The sequence below is a fragment of the Camelus dromedarius genome, chromosome 9 (assembly GCF_036321535.1).
Source record: "Camelus dromedarius isolate mCamDro1 chromosome 9, mCamDro1.pat, whole genome shotgun sequence".
NCBI lineage: Eukaryota > Metazoa > Chordata > Mammalia > Artiodactyla > Camelidae > Camelus > Camelus dromedarius.
The window spans coordinates 52315780-52341273 of NC_087444.1; the positions used below are offsets into that span (position 1 = coordinate 52315780).

Sequence of the window (25494 nt, forward strand, 5' to 3'; positions counted from 1 at the left end):
ATCGGGACGCGCTGGAGGACCGGAGCCGTGTAGGAGGGAGCGTGTTCCGCGGTCCCGCGGAGCCGGCGCACGCCGCGCCGCGCCCCGCCCCCTCGGCACGCAGGCTCCGCGTGAGATCGCGCACGCGCGCACGCACCCGCCAGAGCCTCGGTCTGGTCTGCGGGGACCCGGCGGGCGGAGGCCGGGCCGTTGAGGTACGAGGGGCGGAGTCCGAGCCGCAGTCACCGCCGCCGCTGCCTCTGCGTCTGCCGCCGCCGCCGCTGCCAGAGAGGAGTATGTCTGCAACTCGAGCCAAGAAAGTGAAGATGGCCACCAAATCATGCCCTGAGTGTGACCAACAGGTGGGCGCTGGGGGCCCAGCACCCGCACGGGGACTAGCGGGCGGGCGGCCGTTGCCGGCGGCCGTTGGCTTTGGTGAGGCCGCTTCTCCGGGGTCTCGGCGGCAGAACGGGTGGGCGGGCCCTTGGGCTCGGTGGGCTCGGTGGCCACGGTGGGGGTCCGGAGCCCTCCGGGCGGAGCCGAGGGGTTACTAGGGAAACGCGCGGGGCGGCCGCCCGGCGGCTGCCCACCTGGCGGCGGTCAGAGGGCGAGTGTCTCGTCCTGTGGCCTGGCCGCGCGGGAAGGGGGCGTGGGCTTGTGGTGGTGGACGGGGCGCCGTGTCCGGACCCTCCCTGCGTCTCCGGGCCGGCTCCGGGTGACGGCGGCAGGATTGTGAGGGCGGCGGCCCGAGTGGACGAGCATGGCCCCCTCACCCGCTCCTGCCCGGAGGAGAATGCCCGATGTGCCCGACTCTCGAGTCCAGGCTCCTGGCTCCGAAAGCCCCCTCCTGCCACGCACGGTTGCTTTGTTCCCGTTTCAGATGTCTGCGGTGGACCCCCCAAAACTGTCCCCACCGCGACCTGGGCGGATGCTTAAATGTGACAGAACGGGCCGCAGTGAAATGGTTTTAAGTTTCGGCAAAATCGGAGATTTTTTTTCTCTTAAATATGTTTATTATATTTTTGGCGTAAATAATTGTGAATCCTTTCTCTACAATGTTTTAAGTGGAACATTATTGAATAACGCCCCCATTGAAGCCCTTTCTTTCTGGGCACTCCTCACTTCCCCCCACCCGCAGCGGTATCCACTGGTAAAAATTTGGCATTTCTGCTTCCAGATCATTTAAAAAATATGTATGTGGTTTTATGAATTTTAAGTGAGTTCTTTTTACACAGAATTAGTGGTGACATACCTGTAATTAAAAAAAATCTCATTTTACTGCTTCCTAGTAAAGCATGCCCCATTTTTTTACTGAAATATTACAGGTTCCAGTAAACCTTAAAATCTAATGAGTTAAAACTCTGCCAGTTAAAAGCCTTCGTAAGGGCTCTTATTTGACGCAAACATGCAGATCTGGGTGTGTTTTTCTTTTCCACTGAGAGGATTTTTTTCAAAATGACTACCCTCTTCCTTTTTTTTCTCTTCCTTTCTTTTTTAAAATCAGGAGTAATTTGAAATGGCTGGAGGGCCCCCCCCACCCCCGTTTTTTTAATAAGATGATTTTAGTGCAGTCTTTAAGGAGTAAGTTTAAGTTGATCAAATCTTGTAACAGAAAATGTTATATTCAATGTCTTTTATGGGCAATGATAGAAATGCTGATCAGAGAAAGACTGCAAGGAGAATTACGGTTTATTGTGTATGCAGTGTAAAAAAAGCCGTGTTTTCCAAAATAGTTACCATTAAACTAAATTTGTTAAATTCTGAAAAAATTGGATTTTTTGATTCAAGTCTCTTTGTGGAAGATTATTTCAATATTTAAATCATTTCCATTTGTTCCAATTAATTGTGCAGAAGTATAAGGTTTGCATAGTATGCATTATGCATTCCAGTTTCTGTAGGGCACCAGTTATTGCAAATCCTGACCTTGTTGTACTTGGCATAAAGTAACCTTTTGGGAAAAATCACTTGTTTTTAATATCCTGGTTAAGAAAAGAGGAAAGGATAATAAACTTGTAGTAGTTCCTGTAACTGTTCAACAAAAGGTGATCAGCATTTTATTTGGAAAGATCACTTTAATTTTGTTGTTACACGCACAACACCCCCTCCAGCAGCCACAACAAAATTCCAGAGATTGGGTGGCTCAAACAACAGAAATTTATTTTGTCACAGTTCTGGAGGCTAAATGTCCCAAGATCCTGACAGAAAAGAGCTTTCACATGTCTCCTTATAAGGACGCTAATCACATCATGAAGGCCCCACCCTCATGATCTCATCTAAACCTAATTTTCTCATCTCCAAATACCATCACATTGGGGGTTAGGGCTTCAGCATATGAATTTATTTGGAGGTGGGGTGGATACAGTTCAGTCCACAGCAAGCTACAACATAATTTTGAATGTTGGTTGTTTTGTCTTTTATTCTAAATACTTAAGAGAATGTAACATGTAGAGACTTAAAATTTTTGGTGATTCTTGAAAGTGATTTATCTTTAAAAGTAACTGAATTGAAGAAAATAATAGATTAACTTAGCTATCTAAGTATTTGAAGTTCCAAATTTATTATGAGAAAAAAAAATTATAATCCAGAAAACCTTTTAAACAGCATTAGAATGCTGCTGATATTCTAAGTTGCTTCATGAATATTAAATTAGAATTCAGATATAGTCTGTAAACATAAATGTAAAAATTTTTAAGTTTTAGGAGACTACCCTAGTTGAATAGATTTATATATGTCCTGTGTGTGTGTTTAAGTTTAAAGACAGGTACAGAGATAAGCAAACAAGGAAGACCTAGATTTTCAGTTGCTTTATTACGTCCCTTTTACATGCCTTTATTGAAAATACAGTTCTGAAACATCTAAACCACGATGCTTTTCGTTTTCAAGGGGTTTCACATCCACTAACTCAAATTACTGAGACATTTTGAGTGTAGTAGTAGTCTAGATTTCTGTTAGTTTTCTGATATCTTTTGTGTATATTTCTGTTTTTGCCTTATTTTTAAAATTATATCACCTCTTTTCCCATCATTTATAGGAAATTTCATGTGACAGACAGCAAGTATGTCTGCTGTAGGTAATTTTGATTCTCTTAGCAACCAAGTATAAATGGATTCTCTCTAATGTGGTTATTTTTGGGCTTTTTAAAATCAGTGAAACAATACAGGACTAGGATTTCATTTTCTACAGTTTTTTTAAGCCTGTTTTACTTGCAGAACATATAAACAATCTAAATACCTGATTTTCAAGTTGATGCACAGTAAGCCATAAGTAAACAAAACCTTGAATTTTTTTCTTCCATTTTAAAATCCTGAAGGTATAGCATTAGAACTTTCATTACTATTATCTTTGGCATTACAACTGAAATTTGAAGGAAGTTTAGGGTGTTTAAAATCCAAATTATACTATAATTTAAAGAGATTAATATTGCCAAAGTTATCCACCCTATTCTTTACAGAATCTGTATTGTGGTAGCTGGGTTTTTTTTTCCAAGTTGGTGTGGGAGGAAGGAACTTTCCATTTTAAAAAGGACTTGAGGAAAAAAAAAAGGACTTGAGGGTGAATTAGCTCAGGCACATGAATGTTTCTTGAATATAAGGCACTTTCATTAAGGGATATAAATCAACCTATCAATTCAATTAGTCATCCCGAAGCCAAATGTACATTTGTCATCTAACTCAAGCATTCTGTTAATTCTGGATATAGGTTGATACAGTTTTTTTGTGTGTATAAGATAGAGACTTACATTTAAATGTATTGAATTTTAGTAGCTGAAAGAACATGCATGTTGAGTAGCAGAGGATCTGTTGAATAAGAACATCATGTTTCTGTGTCTTTTGGATAGCATTAACTTAAAGCAATTTATATTACTTAGGATGCCCTTTATGATGTGTTTAAGTGTAAAGGAAATGAGTCAGTACCTTTGAGCTTGGTTTCTGTGAAGATGTGAAATTTTTAAAATGGCAAAACATATCTATTTGGGGCAGATTTTAAAATATTAAAAAATGTTACATTACATTTTCTTTCATCATTTGAAAGAATCTCATTACATTCTTGATAATGCAAACTGTTAGGCATACCTGGAGTTGGATTATTTTTACAGGATTCATTGTTATTTTTCATAAATACAAACTAGAATCCTTTGTTCATTATTTTTGTGCAAAGAAAAAGAATTCTGCCAAAATTCTAATTTAGCATATTTAAATAAAATATATTCTTGAATAGGAAGCATTCTGTACTTAAATGGATGAAAATCTTCCTAATTGTAATTAAACTTTTACATAAGCAGAACAATGGGCAAATGAAATTTATCTTACAAAGGGAATTGCAATTTTCTGACTATAATTTTTTTATGAGTACTTTTTGTTGAGATAAATTTCTCAGTTTTGGTAAATATGTCTTGAGTCCTAGGATCATTAAGGTTAATATTAATGAAATGATTATGGAGGGAAATCTAAAACTTTTCTCAATGATTTTCAGTAACATTTGGCTTTTAAACTTTATATGCTTGAAATGGAGAAAAGAGCTACTTATAAAAGTATTTTACAGATTTAGAAATAGAAGCCTGAAGAGCTTAAGTGTTTTAGCCAACATCCTTCCTGGAGCTGAGACTGTAAGATCCTAGATCTCAACTCCTACTTTCTCCTACATTCTCTTTTGTTTATACTGTACTTTTGCCCCTCAAGCTGGTTGCTGTGAACTCTTTTTTTTTTTTTTTTTTTGCTTTCTTTTTTATTGAAATAGAGTCAGTTCACAATGTTGTGTCAATTTCTGGTGTACAGCATAATGATAAACTTTTTTTTTGTCAGTGATATTTGGCATCTTACCTTCTCATGTTGGAGCCTGGGTCCTTTTCAGTTCTTTCCCCTTTTGATGTGTCTGGTAAATCTACCTTATCTCCATTTCTGTTCTCACTATTCCAGTTGGGCCCTCATACTCTTACACTAGGATTGTTTTAATGACTTCCCAATAATGTTCCCTTTTCTAGTTTGTTTTATATAAACTATCAAACTAATATTTTAGGAAATGCTTCCTATTTTCCCTGACTCTGACCCTATTATGGTTTTCTATCATTCACTCACATCAGCACATTTATCATGTGTTTACTATATTCATGGTATTGTGATGAATTTATAGAATGTAGAGATGTAGAGGACATGATACCAATTTCAAATAATGTGTTGTAAGGAGGTGGGGTTTAAATAAATCCATGATTCTTTCTTCAAGTAATTTATTTTTCAGTTCTGGAGACTATGTAAACACTGAGAAATTTAACAACAGAAAAATAGTAATAATATACTGTTTCTTTTCTTTTTTTTCCTACAGGTTCCTGTTGCATGTAAATCATGTCCCTGTGGTTACATATTTATTAGCAGAAAACTTTTAAATGCGAAACACCCAGAAAAATCACCATCTTCTATAGGTAATTGTGAGAGTTTACCACATTTTTAGCTTTTTGATGTAGAAATTTTAACCTTGTGAATTTACTATATATGTTTTTGTTGAAGTTAAAAATTAAAATCTGTTAAAGTATTTGTTTGGTTTTTATTAGCTATTGGAAATCAGCTTATGACATTAGTATGCTGTCCATTCCATTTAAATATTAACTCCTTTCTACTGCTGGTAAAGCTTATAAGAAATTTTCTATTTTTTTATTTTTGGAGGATGGAGAGCCATTGAAGGTTTTTAAGGGAGTGACCTAATCTGATTTTTAAAAATTACAAAAAGAAATTTAATAAGGTTATAATTGATGTTCAATAAATTGCACATTTTTAAAGTGTATGTTTGCTAAGTTTTATCATGTTTACACCAAAAAACTACCACAATCAAGGTAACGAACATGTCCATCATTCCCGTAAGTTTTCTGGTTCCCCCTTGTAGTCTTTCTTTCTTGTTCCCTCTCTCCCCAGATGACCACTGATCTGCTTTCTTTTGCTCTTCTAGAACTTTACATTTTATAAATGGAATCATACAGTATGTACTTTTTTGCCTGGCTTCTTTCACTGAGGATAATTTAAGATTCAGCTACATTGTTGTGTATATCAATAAGAATTCATTCCTTTTTATTGCTTTGCATTCTTTGTATGGATATGCCATGATTTGTTTATCTGTTCACTGGTTGGTGGGCATTTGGGTTTTTTTCCCCTCATGGTGCTGGTATAATTTGTAACAACTTAAATTTTTTTTCTTAATCAGTGACTAAAAAAATATAACCTGATTTTGTTATGAATATAATTTTTGAACATATTGGTTATTTTTTGTGACTGCCTGATATGGAATACCTAAAAAATAATTCTGTTTGAATTTTATTTTCCAATTAATGTAGGCAAATTGGATTTATTCAATGAATATATTTATAAAAAGATGAGGTTTTGTTATTTGTTGATGAAATCTGAGCTTCATACACTTTTGATCCCCAAATAAGAGTAGATTGATTACAAATACATGTATTGAGTGCCTACTACATGCTAGCCACTGTTTTAAGCCTTGGGCCTAAGGTAATGAATGAATCTACTATCAAGGTAGTTTTACTGCTGTCATGGATCTTATATTCTTACGGGCAAGAAATAAACAATGAACAAGTAAGCAGGGAGGATATCAACTTGTGATGAATGCCTTGTAAGAAATTAAAATAGAGTGCTGCAGTGTGTGACTAGAAGGCTACTTTTGATTGAGTGGTTGGAGGCTTCTGTGAGAGGTGACATTTAAGCTGAGGCTGAATAGGAACAACGGGCTAGCCATGACAGGACGAGGAAGAAGAACATTCTTGACAGATGAAAGAGCAAATGCAAAAATTCTAAGACTGGAAAAAGTTTGGTGTTAAAATATTTTAGGAACAAAAAGGCCAGTGTGGTTGCAGTGTAGACCATAAAAGCAGGAGGATGTTTGAGATGAGGCCAGAGGGATAAGCAGGGGCCAGATTATTTAGGGCTTTGTAAACAAGAGTAAGATTTTGGATTTTGTTCTTACAATATGAGGAGAAACTATTCCTAGAATGTGGGATGAGGCGAGTGGAAGGTGGCATGCTCTGATTTGCCTTTTAGAAAGACCATTCTGGCTGCTGTCTAGAGGACAGTTTGTGGAGTTGGAGGGTGAAAGTGAGCTATTGCAGCATGTTAGCTGCGTGAAGATGCCGAGTTATAGAGTGGTTATAGTAGGAGGTGACTCATGAATTACTTACATTTATGTGCATGAGAGGTCTATAGAGAGGTAGGAGGAAAGTTGTTTAATTCCATTTCTTCCTCTGAGTTTGCTCTCTTTTAACATGAGAATGGACTTAATAATTCATTATTTCTTAAAGAATGTTGCTGGATCGTCTATATAGGAGTCATCCAGAGAGCTTGTTAAAAATGGATTCCTGATTCTTATTCCCTAAAAGTTTGATTTACGTATGGGAACCCTGGAATGATTCATTCACTAAATTTCCTGGGGTGGCATGTCAACTCAGTTCTGAATCTCCAAAATGAGTAAGACATGGTCCATGCTGTTAGTGGGACAAGTGTGTTTATTTTTTTAATTCAAATATTTTTGAGCCCCTTCTATATACCAATGATTCAGGTGAGAAATGAGGTAAGGAAGAAACCCAGCAGGAAAGAGAAAAGGGATGAATGCTACATGTGTTAAAGAGTCAGAATTATTTGAACCAGAGGGAAGAATTTAGAATGACTCCCAAGTTTCTGACTTGAATTACTGAAAGAAATTAGGTTTGGATATAGTTTTAAAATATCATCCATGTTGAAGCTCAGAGAATATAGCCTCAGCTAGTGGATATAAAGGTTTTGAGCCATCACTGAGTAGATGGTTGTTGACATCATGGAAATGGATGAGCTAGTGCTACAGAGTCTGTAGGGTATGAAAAAGAAGGAGTTCAGGGACTGAGCTCTGGCAAACCTCAATCTTAAGGGGTGGAAGTGGGTAGGGAGGTTATGTCAACTGAGAAGAAATGTGAGCTGTAGGAGAACAATCAATAGACAGTATTGTTACATATCTGGGAGATGAGTGCAAAGCAATTCATTATTATTTTATGTTTGGAGTTTCCTAAGTTTCTGTTGTTTTAGTAAGAGTAGCCTTGTGACCTTGAAGTGAATGAAGATGAAACATTGATGCCTAGAAATCCTGGGGAGCAGGAAAAAGAACCAGCAAAATAAATGGAAAGAATAGAAAGGACAGAGAAACATCAGGGATAGACTGTGCCATGGAACCAATGGAGGAAAGGGTTTTAAGAAAGGTTAAAGAGTTTTCAAAGCCTGGAAAGCAGTGTGGTATATAGTACAGACATGGGAGCTGGAAGATCGGGCTCCAAATTCAGATTCCAGTTTGATCATTCTCTAACAAGTTTATTAACTGCCATAAGCAGCTACTGTTTACTTGTGTATATAAAACAGATACATAGTACCAATCTTAGAGGATTGAAGTTTAGATGAAGTGCATATGAAAATGTGTAACATAAAGCTTGGTATGTTAAAGGTACTCAGTAAATAGTTGTTTTTACAATTATATTTCTTAAAAGTAAGGTTTTCCTTGGGTAGTCTATAGAATGTAGGGAATTGAGAAGAGTGTAATTTTAAAAATTTCCACAGTTTATCAAGTATTTGAATGTTGTCAGTGGGATCTAGAACATTTCAGTTTTAATTAGCAGAGGATTTATAGAAGAAATGAAAATGGATAACATATCTGAAAAGATAATCAACTTCACTAATCCGGGAAATGCAGTTGAAATAAAATACTATTCTTTTGTGCACATTCTGACAAAAGATGTAAAGGATTTCTAAGTGCTTTTTATAATTATGGTAAAATGAGTACTTTCATACTAGTGGTGAGAGTATAAATTGGCGTAGCCTTTTTAGAGAGCAGTCTGACAGTAGTTGTCAAAAGGTTTAAAGGCACTTAACCTAGAAACTGGACTTCTTTGTCAATAGGTGTGTAGCCCAGAGATACAATTGTTTATAAAACACAATGAAATATTTACTGGGATTTTCAGGCAACACCAATAGCAAAAAGTTGTTAAGCCAAATGTCAGTAGGGGAATAGTTAATTAAGTATGGTAATCTATTAGGGAACACCAGTATTTGCTAATCAGAAAGAATGGTGCAGATTTTTAAGTACTGACATGGAAAAAACCCTCTAAAACATTGTTAATTTAGGGAAGAAAGTATAAAACTATACTTACATGAATTCATTTTTTACAAAAAATTTTTTTCTTGTGATAAGAACTTCTAAGATTTACTCTTAGCAATTTTCAAATATACAATACAATATTAACTATAGTCACCATGCTGTGCATTATATATGCATGACTTATTTATTTTATAACTGGAAGTTTGTACCTTTTGGATCTCCTTCGCCCATTTCACCCACCTCCCAGTTCCCGCATCTGGTCTGCCATTTTGTTTTTTGTATCTGTGAGCTCCTGGTGGGGTTTTTTTTCTGCACGTAAGTGAGATCATATGATATTTGTCTCTCTCTGACTTATTTCACTAGCACACTGACTTATTTCACAGTGCCTTTGAGGTCCATTCATGTTGTCACAAATGGCAAAATTTCATCTTTTTTTAATTGCTGAGTAATACTCTACATTTTATTTATCCATTCATCCATTGATGGACACTTAACATTGTTTCCGTATCTTGACTGTTGTGAATAATACTTCAGTGAACGTGTGGGTGCATATATCTTTTTGAGTCAGTGTTTTTCATTTTCTTTGTATAAATACCCAGAAGTGGAGTTGCTGGATCATACTGTAGTTCTATTTTTCATTTGTTTTTAAGACTCCACGAAATGATTTCTAAGTGCAGTGTTAATCAGTAAATGCGTAAGTGGGTAGATCACTAGTTAACTAGGAGGAATCATGGAAGACTTTTATTTGCATAATTAAACATTTAAAACAAAAAAGAGAAACATCTTTAAAGCTCAGATTGCACTTAAAAGTAAAATCAAAGCTGTAACAGATCATTTTAAATTTCAGTGGGTTGAAACTTTTTAATTATTGTAACTTTGTGACCTGTATGAGGAAAATAATCTGTTAAATCAAATAGATTTATCTAGGTTTGAATTGTTGAAAACTCACATTTTTCAAATATACTAATTGTCTTTACATTTTCATAACATACATGGAAATCAGGAGGTGGGACATTAGAATAACATAAAACTTTGTCTAGCTGAAAATATATATAAATAAACAAAATCTGTTTTGGAAATTAAGATATTTTTCTAAGTTTAAAGTTAATTTTGTGAGAGGAAAAGATGAGTGTTGCAGATAGAGCTGTATTAGCTGCCCAGTGTTTTGTATGAGTGTATAGAACCTCTTTAATCATTCTTTGATACCTTTTCAAATGAGTTAGGTAGTGTTGTTTCTTTTATCCTTTTTGGGAGCCAATATTAAATGGAGATAAATTTTTAACAATTGACTGTCTTTTCCATGTAGGATTTCATTTTTAGATTGAATAGTTGAGAGAGTTTAAAGAGTAACCTTGAGATTAAATCTTAAATTGTCAATTTGGAGAAATTTCTTTAAAAAATAGATTAAAGGAAATGTTGTATTTCTTAAAATTGAGAGTATCTGTACTGTGGACTAAACTTTGAGCACTATAGTAGTAATCTATTCTAATGTTTGATTGGTTTGTAACTAGTAGTTATCTAGTCAAATATTTGGTCAATCATCAGATACTGACAGAAGCAGTTTTTGGTGAGAATAAACTTGGTTTGTCACAAATCTCTAAATTTGGTTTTCCAAATGGATATTCTGGGTAGTTAATGACATCAGTTGTGCTATTTTACATTTAGTAACCATGGATATACCTTTTCCCTTGTTTTAACTATAAAAACTATAAAGAAGACGTAAACTGAAATTCTAAATGAGGTACTAGTTTATAAAAGACTTCTAAAGGTAAGAAAAAGATTTAAAACAGTAAGAAATTGGAATAGGTTATTAGTATTTAACTGTATATTTCTCAGTGGGTATAAGGTTAGACAAATAGGTTAAGCTTAGTCAAATAAATATCAACCTCCCCATTTTTTATTGGGGAAGGAAAAAAGGGATAAAAATATTAAACCTAAAACATAATTTTCAAATTATTCTCTAAGATAAGTTAACAGGCAAAGGCTGATAAAAAAGCAAAGTAAATAAATGATATACTCACTTTTATAGTTAAGGGAAAATGGAGAAATGATTATTACCAATACCTTACAGAAAGTGATGGAAGATTAACTCAGTAGTAAGTGATCCTCAACTCTGAATTACTTGACAGTGAAGGTTTGGTTCTGTATTTTCAGGAAACATTGTTTCTTATATGCTAATCACTTAAAACTGCTGTACAGTCATATACGGAACATAGTTTTTATTTTGCCTTTTGATGAAAAAGTGCATACCTTTACCTCTGTGCTTTTAGGTGTTTAATCATATAGTTCATATAATATCTGTTTCAATATTTTAAGACATTTTTCATAGAATCCTCTGATTTCTTTTAATTAAGACTGATAGATTTTAGATCTGCTGCACAGCTGTCATATGAAAATTTCTTTCCATTGTACTACAGGGATAATCCCACTTTTTCTTATATATCATTTTTTTTTAACCCGTGTTTTTATTTCTGAAACTCACTTGTTGAAAGTATTGCTCTTTCTTCCTTGAGTCATCGTGGCAGCTGTTACTGAAAATCATTTGACCGTATAGTCAAGGATTTATTTCTGGGCTCTCTATTTTATTCTGTTCATTTGTGTCTCTGGTAAGGCAAGTACTGTGGTTTTTTTTAAAAATTTTTTTAATGGAAGTACTGGGGATCAAACTCAGGACTTCGTGCATGCTAAGCACGTGCTCTACCACTGAGCTGTACCCACTCCCACCCCAGTACTGTGCTTTTTTGATTACTGTAGTTTTGTTAGACAAAGTTTTGAAATCAGAAAGTGTGATTCTTTGTTCTTTTCCAAGATTGGCTGTTTGGGGTCCCTTGAGATTCCATATGAATTTTAGGTTGGAGTTTTCTCTTTCTGATATAATCACTCAGATTTCTCTGAAGGTATGTTTTAAGATTTTTGTTTGTTTACTGAGCTACCTTTGTTCCTCATGTTTTGTCTTGTTCCTTCTCTCTGTCACTTTTGTCTTCTTCAAATAGCTGGCAATCCTTAATTGCCTATTGATATTTATAAATGAAGGACTTGCTTTATCAATATAGGTAACTTTCATGAGTATCTACACTGTTTTGAAGATCTGTTTTGACAACAGATCTCTTTAGTGTATAATTGGAAGACGCTTTATAGGCAGGCTTTTAGATGTAAACTAGGTGAGCTGGGGGATGATATTGAAATCCATGATTGCCAAAATAAGAAAGGCTTCATTCTGGGGCACAATGTGAAATCCTTTACAGTGTTTCATTTTTATGAGGCGCTACCTTTTTTGTTTCTTTCTATGTTGTGGAGGTTCAAAGTTCCCTTGAACATTGCTTTACTTCTTTCTTTATATCTGTTGCTTTGTGTACATAGGCCCAGTGCTTCTGCAATAGTTCTGTATTCTGATGATCACCCTGTGACCTGCTCCCCTTTACTGTACTTTTTGTCCTGTCCTGGAAGTATCCTTGGGAAGTACAGTTACCTTTTCTGTAAGAGCCGTCTCTTATTCTTATTTTGAAATTTAGTTTCTTCTATTCTGGTTATTTAATCAGATTCTGTCAGTTTTCCAATTTGCTGAAATTCTGTAATTTAAGATCATTAATCGGACCCATTCCTTGTTTCCAACATTGCAACATTGTTTTCTTTTTTCCCTTTCCTCCATGTTTATTCCCATTTCAGTGAGATTTTGAGAAGATAATGAGGTAAATGCATATGCTCAGTTTGATTTTATTTATTCAGCACTACTTAATGTGTGTAGGTAATGTTTTAGGTTGTGTGAATGAGGCAGACAAAAGTGTCCCAACTTTCATAGAGCTTATATTCTGATGGGGGAGATATGTTAAGCATACAAGTAAATAAATAACAGATTATAGTAGTAGTGGTAGTAGATTATAGAAAGTAATTTAGGCTGGGAGTCTCAGTGAGGATGACCTATATATTGATATCTGAAGGAAATAAAGCCTGTATCTTGAAGAGCCTTGGGAAGATAGCTCTAGGCAGAAGGATTAGCAAGTGCAGAGACTCAAGGAGAAGAAGGAACGTGTTTTATTTAAAGGAAGGCATGTCTGGAGAGTAGTGAGCAAAGTGGCGAGTGGTTTGAGATGAGATGCGTGAGAGGTGAATGTCAAGTCTTTTAGGGACTTGCAGTCTTTGGTAAGGAAATTTGACTATTTTAAATAAAGTGAAAAGCTAAGGAAAGGTTTTAGAAAGGAAGCTATATGATTTGAATTTTTTTTTTAAACAATAATTTTGGCAGTTGTGTAGGGAATGTATTTGGTTTGGATGTTGCCCATGGAAGTGGGAGAAATGAAGAAATTGTGTATATATCTTGCAGAGAGTATCTGTGGACTTTTGTGCTGATAAAAGCAGAAACAAGCTGAGTCACAGATGACGACAAGTTATTTGGCTTTTGCAACAGGTTGGTGCTATTTACTAGTAGGAGGGAAAAATCGAGGGTTTTTTTGGTACATTGAAATGCTTGTGAGTCATTCAAGTAAAGTTGTCAGGTAGGCAGTTTAGAGCTTTGGGAAGAAGTCAGAGCTGAAAGTATAAATTTCAGAACCATTATAACAATAGTGCTTAATGATTTGGGTCCATGGATTATCTAGGCTGAGTATAAGGGAGAGGGCTCAGGACAGAGTCCTGAGGCTTTAATATTAGAGATGAGAAAGAACCTGGGGGAGGAGGAGACAGCAGAGGAGATAAAGAGGAATGGCTTGTGAAATGGGAAACCTGGAGAACCTGAAAGTCAAGTGAAAAAATAATTGCAAGGAAAAGAGTAAGTCATCTTTTGTCTTTGATGAATTTTTGAGAGGTGAAATTAAAATGACTGAAGAGAGTTGTCTGCTGGATTTGGTAAGGGAGGTTTTTGTCCTTCTTGATCAGTTTAATTGGGTTGGGAACTGTACTGAAGTGAATTGATTAGTGAATGGGAAGTGAGAAACTGAAGGCAGAAAATACACATATCTCTATTTTTGAGACGTTTGACTATGAAAAAGTTTGCAGAGATGGGTGAGTAGCTGGAGGAACAACCTAAATTTAGTATCAGACTTTAAAAGGCATACTATAAAAAGCTTTACCTATCACTATTTCTTCTAACTTTTTTATTTTTTGAGAAATTCTAAGCATACACAAGAGTAGACAGTGGCCAACCCTGCCCCATCCATATCCACCATCTACTTCTTCTCTTGTATACTGTTTTCAAGCAAATCTCATGTAATTTCAATTATAAATCATTTATTATATGTTTCTAAAAGATAGACCTTTAAAAACAGAAGCATAATAAAAATTAACAATAATTCCTTAATATCAAATATCCAACTGGTATTTAAATTTCCAGGTTTCTCATAAATGGTCTTAAAGTTTTTAAAAACAGATTCCAAATAAAATTCACACATTGCATATGGGTGGTATCTTTTTTGGCTCTCTTATTATTTTCTCTTTTTTTCCTTGCAAATTATGTTATAGAAACTACATCTCTTGTCCATTTGGATGTACTGTTTGTGTCTCCATAGTGTGTGTTAACACATTCCTCTAATGACTTTTGTTTTTCTTAAAAATTGTAATTTGGATCCAAGGACTTGAGATTTTATTTATTTATTTATTTTTGACAAGACTACTTAATCGGTAGGTATTCTATCAGGAGGCACATAGTCTCCTTATCTGTTTCTGTGATGTTAGTAGCTGTTGAAGTTTAGCATTTAGGTCATTCAGTTCATTTCAGGTTGAAAGTGGTGATACCCTGATTTTATCATTCCTTCTTCATTTTTTTAGCTGCAGTGATTGTAAAATGAGAAAGTGCTGTTCATCTGCCCTTGTAACCCAATGAGTGGTACAGTTTGAATAGAAAAGAAAGAATAAATGCTTTATTCTTTCCCTTTATTTTAGTTTTCAAAATAGTGAGTTGGTTCTTGAGATGTTTCAGTCTATTATAGCTATTATTTTTTATTAATGCTCAAATTATCTTACAATGATCAGTGGGAGCCTCTTCAAGTTAGCCCTTGAGTCCTTCAACAAGACACTGGTTGTCTTTGATAACTTTCTTAAAATCTGGAATAGTTAAATGTTCTTTCATCATCTGGTATATATCTAATCTGCGGCCTGGAATTAAGGATATGGTATTTGGCAATAACTATTAGTATTTTACTTTAATTAAAAAAATTTTTTTATAGTAGCCTCTTAAACATAATTTATATAGCCTTTTAAATTGTTCCCTTTAGTCCTTTGGATGTAAATTTTCTTATTTGTTTTGCCCCCTTACCATCATGATTTTAGGCATTTGGGAAATTCTGTTTCTTGCTTTTGAGTCCAGGTATGTATTAAAGCAATTTTTAAAAAATTGTTGTTTGTTTGTCTTATCCAACCTTTTGATCTGTTTGGAGAGAGAAGGGTGGCTCCTTGCATTAATTAAATCATCATATTGAGTAAAGTTCCCCTATTGCTATTCCATTTGGAATAAACATCCTCTTAGAATGTCAGAAATTACCTCATCTGTGGCTAAAATGAAAACTACTTACTTCCCTAGTGTTTTTATGTTTTCCCTAGATACTTTCTATTTGCTTTTTATTGGTAACCTAATAAATTATGGCTAACGTCAGTTTTGCTTCTGTGTATTTGACATATTTCAATCTATAATTTGGGTAGGGGGAAAATGGAATTTTTTTCCCTTTTGTAATACTTTATCATTTTTAGCTTGAAAGCAGAGAGAAGGAAAAAGGCAGAAAGGTCCCTGGTATTGTGTGAACTTGTAGGGGCTGAAATTAAAGGTGCCAAATAAAGAAACTCGTCTTCTGTTACAAGATTACTCCTACCTCATGTGTTAACGTGGATCTGAATTCTGCTCAATTTCTTTTTTTTTTTCACATGGATGTGAGGGACATAGATGTTATGGTTGTAGTTTTATAAAATATGCCAGGCAGCGAACACTAGTGCTATTTAGAAAGAAAAAGAAGAAAGCAATGAAAACTTGGGCAAACAGTTCTTGCTAAGCCCTAAAATATATCACTTTTATTCATTCATACAGAAAACAAGCATGAGGCCAAGAGGAGGCGAACAGAGAGAGTTAGGAGAGAGAAGATAAATTCTACAGTAAATAAGGACTTAGAAAACAGAAAGAGGTCTCGAAGTAACAGCCATTCAGATCATATCAGACGAGGAAGAGGAAGACCTAAAAGTGCATCTGCCAAAAAACATGAGGAAGAAAGAGGTATGAGTAAATCCAGCAGCTTTTTTTTTTCTCCAAGTATTAAAGTTTTCTAAGATCTTAATTAGATAATAGTGAAGAAAGTGTTTGGTAGGCATTGAACTTAAAATCCCAACTCATATTTTAGTTTATGAAAGCATTTTCTCTAAGGTATTTACTTGTTTTTAAAAAGTCACGTAAATTTATTCTTATCAGAAAACTAAAGGCTTAAATTAAGTAAAATTCACCTTGCTATAAACTGATAGTAGAGTTCAGAGATAATTTTATATGACATCCTGGATAAGCCTGAAAAATGGTTGTACTTCTTCTTTTTTTAAGGTAAATCTGAATTCTGTTAAGACTTATTTCAAACTGTTATACTATGAGTTTTAAAAAATATACTATTGAAAATGTTCTTCAGTATGAATTTTTAAATTGCTCTTATTGTGTTCCCTTGCTGTGAGGCAGCTTTTGAATAGGAAGGTGAATTCTGTGTGGTCCAAACATATTCATATTCTCCTTACAGAGCTTCTCCTTTCTTCTGATAAGTAGTAGTGTGTCTGCCAAAACTTATTTTTAACCGCTAACTAAAACTTCAGCTTCTCTTTTCTTTGACTTATACATCTTTAAAAAACTTTGTATTGTGGAAAATTTCAAAGATTATACAAAATTAGAAATAATAGTATAATGAGCCCCTATATGCCCATGAATATCTTTTTTAAAGTGAGACTTTTAAGCCACTGATTAATGAAAAAAGGGATAGTTGCTTTTTACAATTCTTTAAAACCTCTATCAAGTAAATAAACTATATTTCAATTTAAAAAAAAACAATGTAGTTAGATACCCAAAAAACCTTTATTAAAATAATTTCACCTTCAATGAAATGCATTTATAATTTCTTACTTGTGAGTTACACTTTCAGGTATTCAGTCTTAGATATTCAGGTATTCAAGCATAAATATATTTTAGATATTGAGAATTTTTTACCTGTTCATCATTTCTCTCTGCTTTGTGTGCTTTTATTTGAAAAAAATTACTGCTGTTCAGGAAAATAACTTCACTGGTATAGTTTTTTATCAAAGTTAAAGATTTCATAATATTGTTTGACTAAAGACTATACTTAGATACTCCTTAATTCCTTGGGTAATTTTACTGCTTTTTCTCTTTCCTCCTGTTCTGATCTTCCAGAGACTTCAAGGGGTTTTTTTTTTTTTTCCTCCAATTTGAATGTGTTTTAACAATGGGATGATTAGAAAAATCTGTGCTAAAAACTGTTTCATAAGGGAATCTAGGTAAGGAAAAGTCAACAGAGGCAAAAGAAAAGAAGGAAAGACTGCTTGGGCCAGAAAACAACATTCTTTTCAGTTGAAGTAAAGGGAATATAACCCAAAGAATGGAGAAGTTATGCTTCTGGTGGTGGGTAAGAGATGAGAAAACAGATAATGACAGTCTTTTACTTGGGGAAACAAGTCTCTGTAGTTGTGCTAGGACTCTACATATGCAAGTTTGAATATTTTATTTCATGTTAACTTGAAAAAATGTTTATTTGGCTATAAATTTTTTTCAGATATTTTTGGTTTATTATAGAAAAATTTTAAGAAAGCTGTTTCCAGGGTAAAATATGTTTGTAATATATTTGCTTTTGATGTAAATAGGAAAGTACTCAAAGCAATTTTTGTTTAATGAACTAGAATCTTTTAATGTGAGGCAGGGGCAGTTAGCAGACTTTCTTTATAAAGAGCTAGATAACAAATCTTTCAGGCTCTGTGAGCCATATAGTCTCTGTCACAGCCACTCTGCTCTGTCGCTGTAGCTGGAAAGCAGCCACAGAGAATATGCAAATGAATGAGCATGGCTGTACTGCGGTAGGACTTTGGAAAAACAGGTGGCAGGCCAGATTTTGACTCTGGGCTGTATGTTACTAACCATTAGGGCAGATCATATTTCCTGAATAGAATACTGATAAGAAATAGGAACTTTTGAAATGTCTGTATATTTTAGAATAGACTTCTTTGATATTCTTCTCAGTGTTAATTAACTACTTAAATTTAGTATATATTGATTTCCTGTTCATAGGGCACTTGAAGAATTTGAAGCAGGCTTTACCTTTATTTTAATAAAGAAAACCTGACAATTGTGCCTAAAAGCACATTTTTAATCGACCTTACTGTTTTCTATATTTTGTAAAAAATAGGAAGAAGAAAGACTGGAAAAGGAAAGCTTTCTAGATATCTAGATAACAACATTATCTTTATAAAATCATAAAAACAAACTGTTAAACTTTTGGGTTTTGGTTGGTTTAAAATAAATCTTCATTTCCTATATGGGGTGTATGATTATTCTGGATATTAGTAATGTAGGAGTGACATTTTGATTGATTAAAATATATCAGGCAATTCTGAATATTTTATTAATGAATATAGAATTAATGTATACTTCAAGTTAAAGATGGTGGATTGAATAAATACATCTAGCTCTGCACCCTCCCCAAATCCTAGTAAAATGTCAGGAAAGGGATTTGTTTTTAAAAGGGCAAAATCCCACAAGGACAAGGAATGGGAGAAGCAACAAAATTTTGGAAAGTGGTAACTTCTTTTTAGGAGACCTAAATTGTAAGCTCCTTTGAGGAAAGCTGAGACAGACTGATCTTTATTACACAGCTGCCTTAAGGTCAGGAATTTATGCATCAGTTCTGTCTGGAAATGTAGAGGTGTGAAGGTGAGGCTTAAAACAAGATTATTTGAAAGTATGTTTTGATAGCCTGCTGGGGCTGTTTACTGTGTCCCCCACTGCCCCCCCACCCCCACCACAAGTTTATCTTTTGAAAAAGATAAAGCAAAACAGGGTCTCTGGTCCAGGAACACTAGCAGGCATCATTGAGGCCAGGGGCACCAAATTAGATGAGGAAGATTAGATAAAAATTGGAGATGGTAAATATTGAGTTCTCCAGTCAGGCTTGTATCTTCCAGGTGAAATATTAGAGGAAGGGAATCTGAAGAGCCCAAGAGAAGAGACCTAAAATAAAAATACTTTAATTAGAGATTTCACAAACAAATGGCCCAGTCAGATGGTCCTGAAGTGATGATCACAGTCAAACTAACCAGCTTTTTTGGTCCTACTCCTAAATATAAGTATATTACTAATACCTAGATATATGAAAGGCTTAGTATGAAAGGCTAAGACCAAATCAATAAGTCAAAAAATAACTTGGATGAAGTAAGTTTTTGTGGGGAAAAGAAAAAAATTGAAACTATCATTAATATTCTTAGCAAGAGAATTCATGGCAGTTGTGAAACAAGAAAAAGATATTAAAAAGGAAACTGCAGATGTCAAAAGGTACCTGGAAAATAAACTTTAAAATAAGAATCTCAAAATATGAATATAAATACATAAGTATATATGTGATTTACAGAAATGAAAAACTTTAACAGAAGGCGTACAGACAAAATTGAAGAAATGTGCCAAATGTAGAGCAATAGGAAAAGAGGTGAAAAAAGAGAATGGAAAAGATAAGAAATTTCGAGGACCACTTTGAGGTCAACATCTATAAATAATTGATGTTGCAGAAAAAGAACATAGAAGATGGAGGAGAAGGAAGTCATCAATGAAATAATTAAAGCAATTTTCCCAAACCCAAAGGACATTGAGTTTCCGTATTGAAATACCCCACCAATTCTCAGCCTAATGGATGGTCAAAAGTAGATGTTATGCCAAAGCATATCATCATAAATCATCTCTCTTTAGCAAAAGGGAAAATCCTTCAAAGTGTTCAGAGAAAATAATTGAAATGGTATAGGAATTAATACGATGGAATATTGCCCAGCAAGGAACAAACTACTCATATATGAACAGCATCAATGAATTTCAAAACATGTTGATTGAAAGAAGCTAGACACAAAACAGTACATACTATATGATACATTTATGTGAAGTTCAAGCACAGGTAAAATGAATGGTGATATAGAACAGTGGTTGCTGGTGAGTTGGGGAAGGATTGACTGGAAAGGAGCATGGGGAATTTTCTATATCTTGATTGTGGTGTGGGTTACATATATATAGAGATACATGTTTGTCAGAGCTCATCCAGTTGTACACTTAAGATCTGTGTATTTCACTGTATGTAAATTTAGCAATCACTTTAAAAATAACTATAAAAAAGGTGTTGGGTTTTCTTAATAGTGACACCAGTAGTTGGAAGACGGTTTTTTGCCTTTAAAGTACTAAGAGGAAATCTGTGAGTCTTTAGTACCACAGTATGAATTAGTGTGAAGAAAGACTAAAGACACTTTTTGATATTCAGGGTCTCAAAAAATTTGCTACCTGTACTCCCTTCCTCAGGAAGCTATTCAAGATGTATGCCATCAAAATGAAGAGGTAAACCAAGAAAGTATCCTGGGTCCAGGACACAGGGTCCAACTCAAGAGATAGATGAGGAGAATCTCCAACATTATGTTGAAGAGAGATCTCAAGATGATAATTATGCAGTAGGCCTTGAAAGGAACCATTTCAGATTGGAGCAGATCAGAAGGCTTTCTTGAAGAGTTTCTTCAAGAAGACAAAATTGATAATGTGTAAACATTCTGAAGGATATATACAATGAGGAGAGAGTTTGGGTTCAGTTCTTAATGAAAACTAAGCAAATGGAAAAAATCTCTTCAGGGAAAACAATGTGCAGGAAAAGTGAAAGCATTTACATAATGAGAATAATGTAAACACAATATATTGATCTCATTGAAATTATGGTATAACTATAATGGGAAGATGGAATAAGCAGAATGTGGCAGATACATGTTTGTCAGAGCAAGAGACAGAAAACAATAAATTAATTTTTCACAGAAAAAACAAGGTAATGCCTAAAACCAAAAAATGTGGCAGATACATGTTTGTCAGAGCAAGAGACAGAAAACAATAAATTAATTTTTCACAGAAAAAACAAGGTAATGCCTAAAACCAAAAAACCAAGACATTGCATCAGATAAATATGTTATTTAGGTAAAAGCCAAAAGGAACACATGATAAAAGAAGTTGCATTTGGAGAGTGGGAAATATGCATGGAGGGAGGAGAACTTCTGTTTTTTGTAACAGTTTTGTGAAAATAATTTGACTCTAAACTGAGTCATGCATGTTTAACTATGATTAAAAAGTCAAAACAAAACCAAAGAACAAAGTGAAATCATAGTAGAGCCTGAAAAAGTAATTTGGGAGAATATAGACAAAGATGTTCATTGTGATTTTAGCTGGCTCATGAATAACAGGTGATTTTTCTTTTCTTGTTTATTTTTCAGTATTTTTCAAAATTTCCACCATGAAGTTTATGTTACATTTGTAATCAAGAGGGGAAAAGTAGAAATAAATATTGGTTACTATAGCAGGGCTAAGGTGAAGAACCTAATATATTCATAAAGGCAACATTGATGTCAGAAGGGATAATCTTTAGGGTGAGGAAATTTTGATTGAGACTCATACCAGAGAGGAAAAGAAAAGTTGAGATTCTTACAGAAATGATATAGATATTAGACTGTGTGTATAGAAATATATATAGTCTCCATTTAGCCTTAGAATTAACTTCATGGCATTTCAGTGACTCCTTTATGTAATTTGAAATTTTCAGCTCACTAGCATAATCCTTTATAACATTTAATGTACATTGTAGTATTATGTATAGTATTTATTGTCATTTAAAGAAATACTTGAAAACTTTAAATGAAAAAAATTACTGCATCTGTCACTTTTTTAAAACATTTTTTATTAAGTTATAGTCATTTTACAATGTTATGTCAAAGCATCTGTCACTTTTATATTAAAAGCTTTCCTTTTTTCTTTTAACAGAGAAACAGGAAAAGGAAATTGACATCTATGCTAACCTCTCTGATGAAAAGGCTTTCGTGTTTTCAGTCGCCTTGGCAGAAATAAATAGAAAAATTATTAATCAAAGACTTATTCTCTGATATTTGTCGCAAAATGTGTTGAAACTTTCTTCAGAATTACATCAGCAAATTCTCAAGCAGTTATGGACTCTCAGGAGTATTCTGACTACATCAATAAGGGCAATTGATTGTTTTTTGTTTTTTGTTTTTTTTCCCTGTCATTTAGCCTGTGCCACACTTTGGGAGCAAAGCTGTAGGCTTGGACTGTACTGGGATTTTATTTCCTTGTTTACCAAGGAGTATTGTCAGTGTTTTGTGTTTGTAATGTGGTGTATTTATCCTTCCCCCCAGAAAGCTGGATGGCTGTTAAAGGATAAAGGGGTAGGGTTGATATTGGAAGTATGAAAACTAGAGAAGTAAAATGCTTGATAGTTTGCAGGTTTGCCACCAGAGATGCAATATTTTAAATATTTTGAGAAAGAGTGACTTTTAAAGATATATATTTCAGATTTTCAGCACTAACAGTGCATATTTGCAGTTCATTTAATAAATTGCCAATTGATATTTTATTGAATAGGGAATTAAGAATATAAACTGTAAATTTTGTCTTAAATTGATTTTTTTTCTTGGCCTTTATTTTTATGGCTTAATGTGTGAGTTATATTTTAGAAGATACCTTCTAGACAGTTTGGAAGTTTGGGTGCTATATGAAGAAAAACATTTAAGGATATATCATACTTCAGATATAAACACCTGTTTTCTTGAATGTAATTTATTTATTGGTTTAAAAAAAATACTTTTTTGCTCTCAAGATGGTGCCTGTTAACCTAAACATAAAATATATTTATTACATGCGAAATATTTCTTAGCAACTTTTAAGCAGTAATGTTCTTTCCGAATGGATGTTCATTTATACATCCTGAAAATTATTTAAATTGTTACTTAACCTCACTCTGGAGGAAAAAATAAACCTTAATATTGAAATTAATAGATTAAATAGTGTGGTATAAGCTTTTTGTTCTAGTGAAGTTTGTGAAATATATTTAAATTATTAATTTTCTAGTGTTAAATGATAATTGTTTATAGTTGATTTCTTTTATACTAAATGCTTTTGCATTTTTGTGTATTGATTTAATGCTCAATATATTTAAACTTGATAATGACTTTACTTATTTTAAGTCAACCATGGCGCCTGCCCTTCCCAGCTCCACCACCCCCGCCAAAATCTGTTTGGAAGTCCTAAAGCCTTATTAGGGGAAGTAGACGTCAGTTAGACTTAGTTCTTACTTCAGAGAATTTTCCTTTCAGTTTCAACAACAAAATTGTCAGCTTCAGCCTACATCTCCCATCACTTCCTGGAAGAAAAAAGCTTTATATATTTTTTCTACTTTATTTAAATGGTAGCCAGCAGAGGGAGCTTAAGAGGTACTCTAGGTGGGATGTAGAATTTTCCTAAGAATTCCTTTTCCCTCCATCCCCATTATTTACCTGCAAGTACTACTACAATTATCTTATATGCATTTTAAAGCCCTAGTAATAAAGTTTATTCCCAAGAATGTTAATGTGATTTTTGTCTTTGAAATATAAGAAAACTATTTTCATTTTGAGGGGAAAAAAGTAAAAATGATTATTATCTAAAAATGCTTGTGAACATATATACAGGCATACCTACAATAAAGCAAATAATCACAATAAAGCAAGTCAGAATGTTTTTGGTTTCCTAGTGCATGTAAAAGTTACGTTTATACTATACTGCTTATTAAATGTGCACTAGCATTATGTCTTAAAAATACAATGTGCATGCCTTATTTTAAAACTACTTGATAAAATTGCTAACCATCATTTGAGCCCTCAGTCATTCTCTTTTTCTGGTAGAGAGTCTTGCCTTGATGTTGATGATCGCTGACTGATCAAGGTGGTAATAACTGAAGGTTGGGGTGGCTGTGGCAGTTCCTTAAATAAGACAGCAGTGAAGTGTGCCACATCCACTGACTCTTCTTTCATGAACCATTTCTCTGTAGCATGTGATGCTGTTTGATACCATTTTACCAACAGTAGAACTTCTTTCAGAAGTGGAGTCCTCTGAAACCTTGCTGCTGCTTTATCAAGTAGGTTTATGTAATATTCTGAGTCTTTTGTTGTCATTTCAGCAGACTACACAGAATATCAGGAGTAGATTCCTTCTCAAGAAACTACTTTCTTGACTCATCTATAAAGAGCAATTCCTCATCCATTAAATTTTTTTCATTTTTCAGTTTTATTACGTAGAATTGTTACAATTTGACTGCACATGTACAATGTATTGCATGTAAATACATATACACAATATACTGCACGTATTTTTTAAATTTACATATATGTACTGTTTGTTCATTGTTTCTAAGAACATTTAGAGCTTTAGGTTTTTAAACTTACATAGTTATCAAAGGAATAAAGCCAACCACAAAATAAGAATTAATTAAAAAAGATACACCCCGTTATTAATAGCAACATTATTTATAATTGCCAAGATATGGAAGCATCCTAAGTGCACATCAATAGATGAATGGATAAAGAAGATGTAGTATGTGTTTATGTATGTGTGTATGTGTATGTATATATGCGTGTGTGTGTGTGTGTATAATGGGATACAACTCACCCATAAGAAAGGATATTTTGCCATTTGTGGCCCTTCATTCACTTTTTTTTTCACTTCAAAAACCAGAATTTTATAACCGGCATAAACGTTTTCATTGCATCAAAAACAACAAAATACCTAGAAATAAACTTAACCAAGGAGGTTATCTATACTCTGAAATCTGTAGAACGTTGGTGAATGAAATGGAAGATAATACAACAAAATAGAAAGGTATCTTGTGCTCTGGGATTGAAAGAAATGGAAAAATACCTTGTGCTCTGGGATTAAAAGAATCAACATTATCAAAATTGTCATACTTCCCAAAGCAATCCACAGATCCAACACAATCCCTGTCAAAATACGACATTCTTCACAGAACTAGAACAAACCATTCCAACATTTATATGAAATCATAAAAGCAAACTGCCAAAGCAGTCTTTTGTAGGTCTTCCCCCTGACCCCACTCTTTCTTCTTTTTATTCTCTTTTCTTATGGTTTGATGACTAGAGAAGGTCCTTTAACATTTGTTGTTAAGCTGGTTTGGTGGTGCTGAATTCTTTTAGCTTTAGTTTGTGAAGCTTTTGTTTTCTTCAAGTCTGAATGAAAGCCTTGCTGAATAGAGTATCTTGATTGTAAGTTTTTGCCTTTCATACTTTAAATATATTGTGCCACTCCCTTCTGGCCTGTAGAGTTTCTGCTGTAGAATCAGCTGATAAACCTTATGGGAGTTCCCTTGTATGTTATTTGTTGCT

The 25494-nt window shown here is 34.4% G+C and overlaps 1 protein-coding gene across 2 annotated transcripts; it reads left to right on the top strand.

Moving 5' to 3' along the window:
* The first annotated feature begins 11 nt into the window (after nucleotides 1-11).
* On the top strand, nucleotides 12-23681 carry LOC105091177 (UPF0547 protein C16orf87 homolog). 2 transcript variants are annotated; one of them, XM_031458520.2, is made up of 4 exons: nucleotides 12-341; nucleotides 5299-5395; nucleotides 16100-16282; nucleotides 22088-23681. In XM_031458520.2, exons 1-4 carry the CDS (start codon nucleotides 276-278, stop codon nucleotides 22204-22206), a joined length of 465 nt encoding a protein of 154 aa, XP_031314380.1. In that variant the 5' UTR covers nucleotides 12-275; the 3' UTR covers nucleotides 22207-23681. The 2 variants fall into 2 exon arrangements, with proteins under 2 accessions (XP_031314380.1, XP_031314381.1); XM_031458521.2 differs by lacking the exon at nucleotides 16100-16282 and having other exon boundaries at nucleotides 65-341.
* Nucleotides 23682-25494: the final 1813 nt, after the last annotated feature.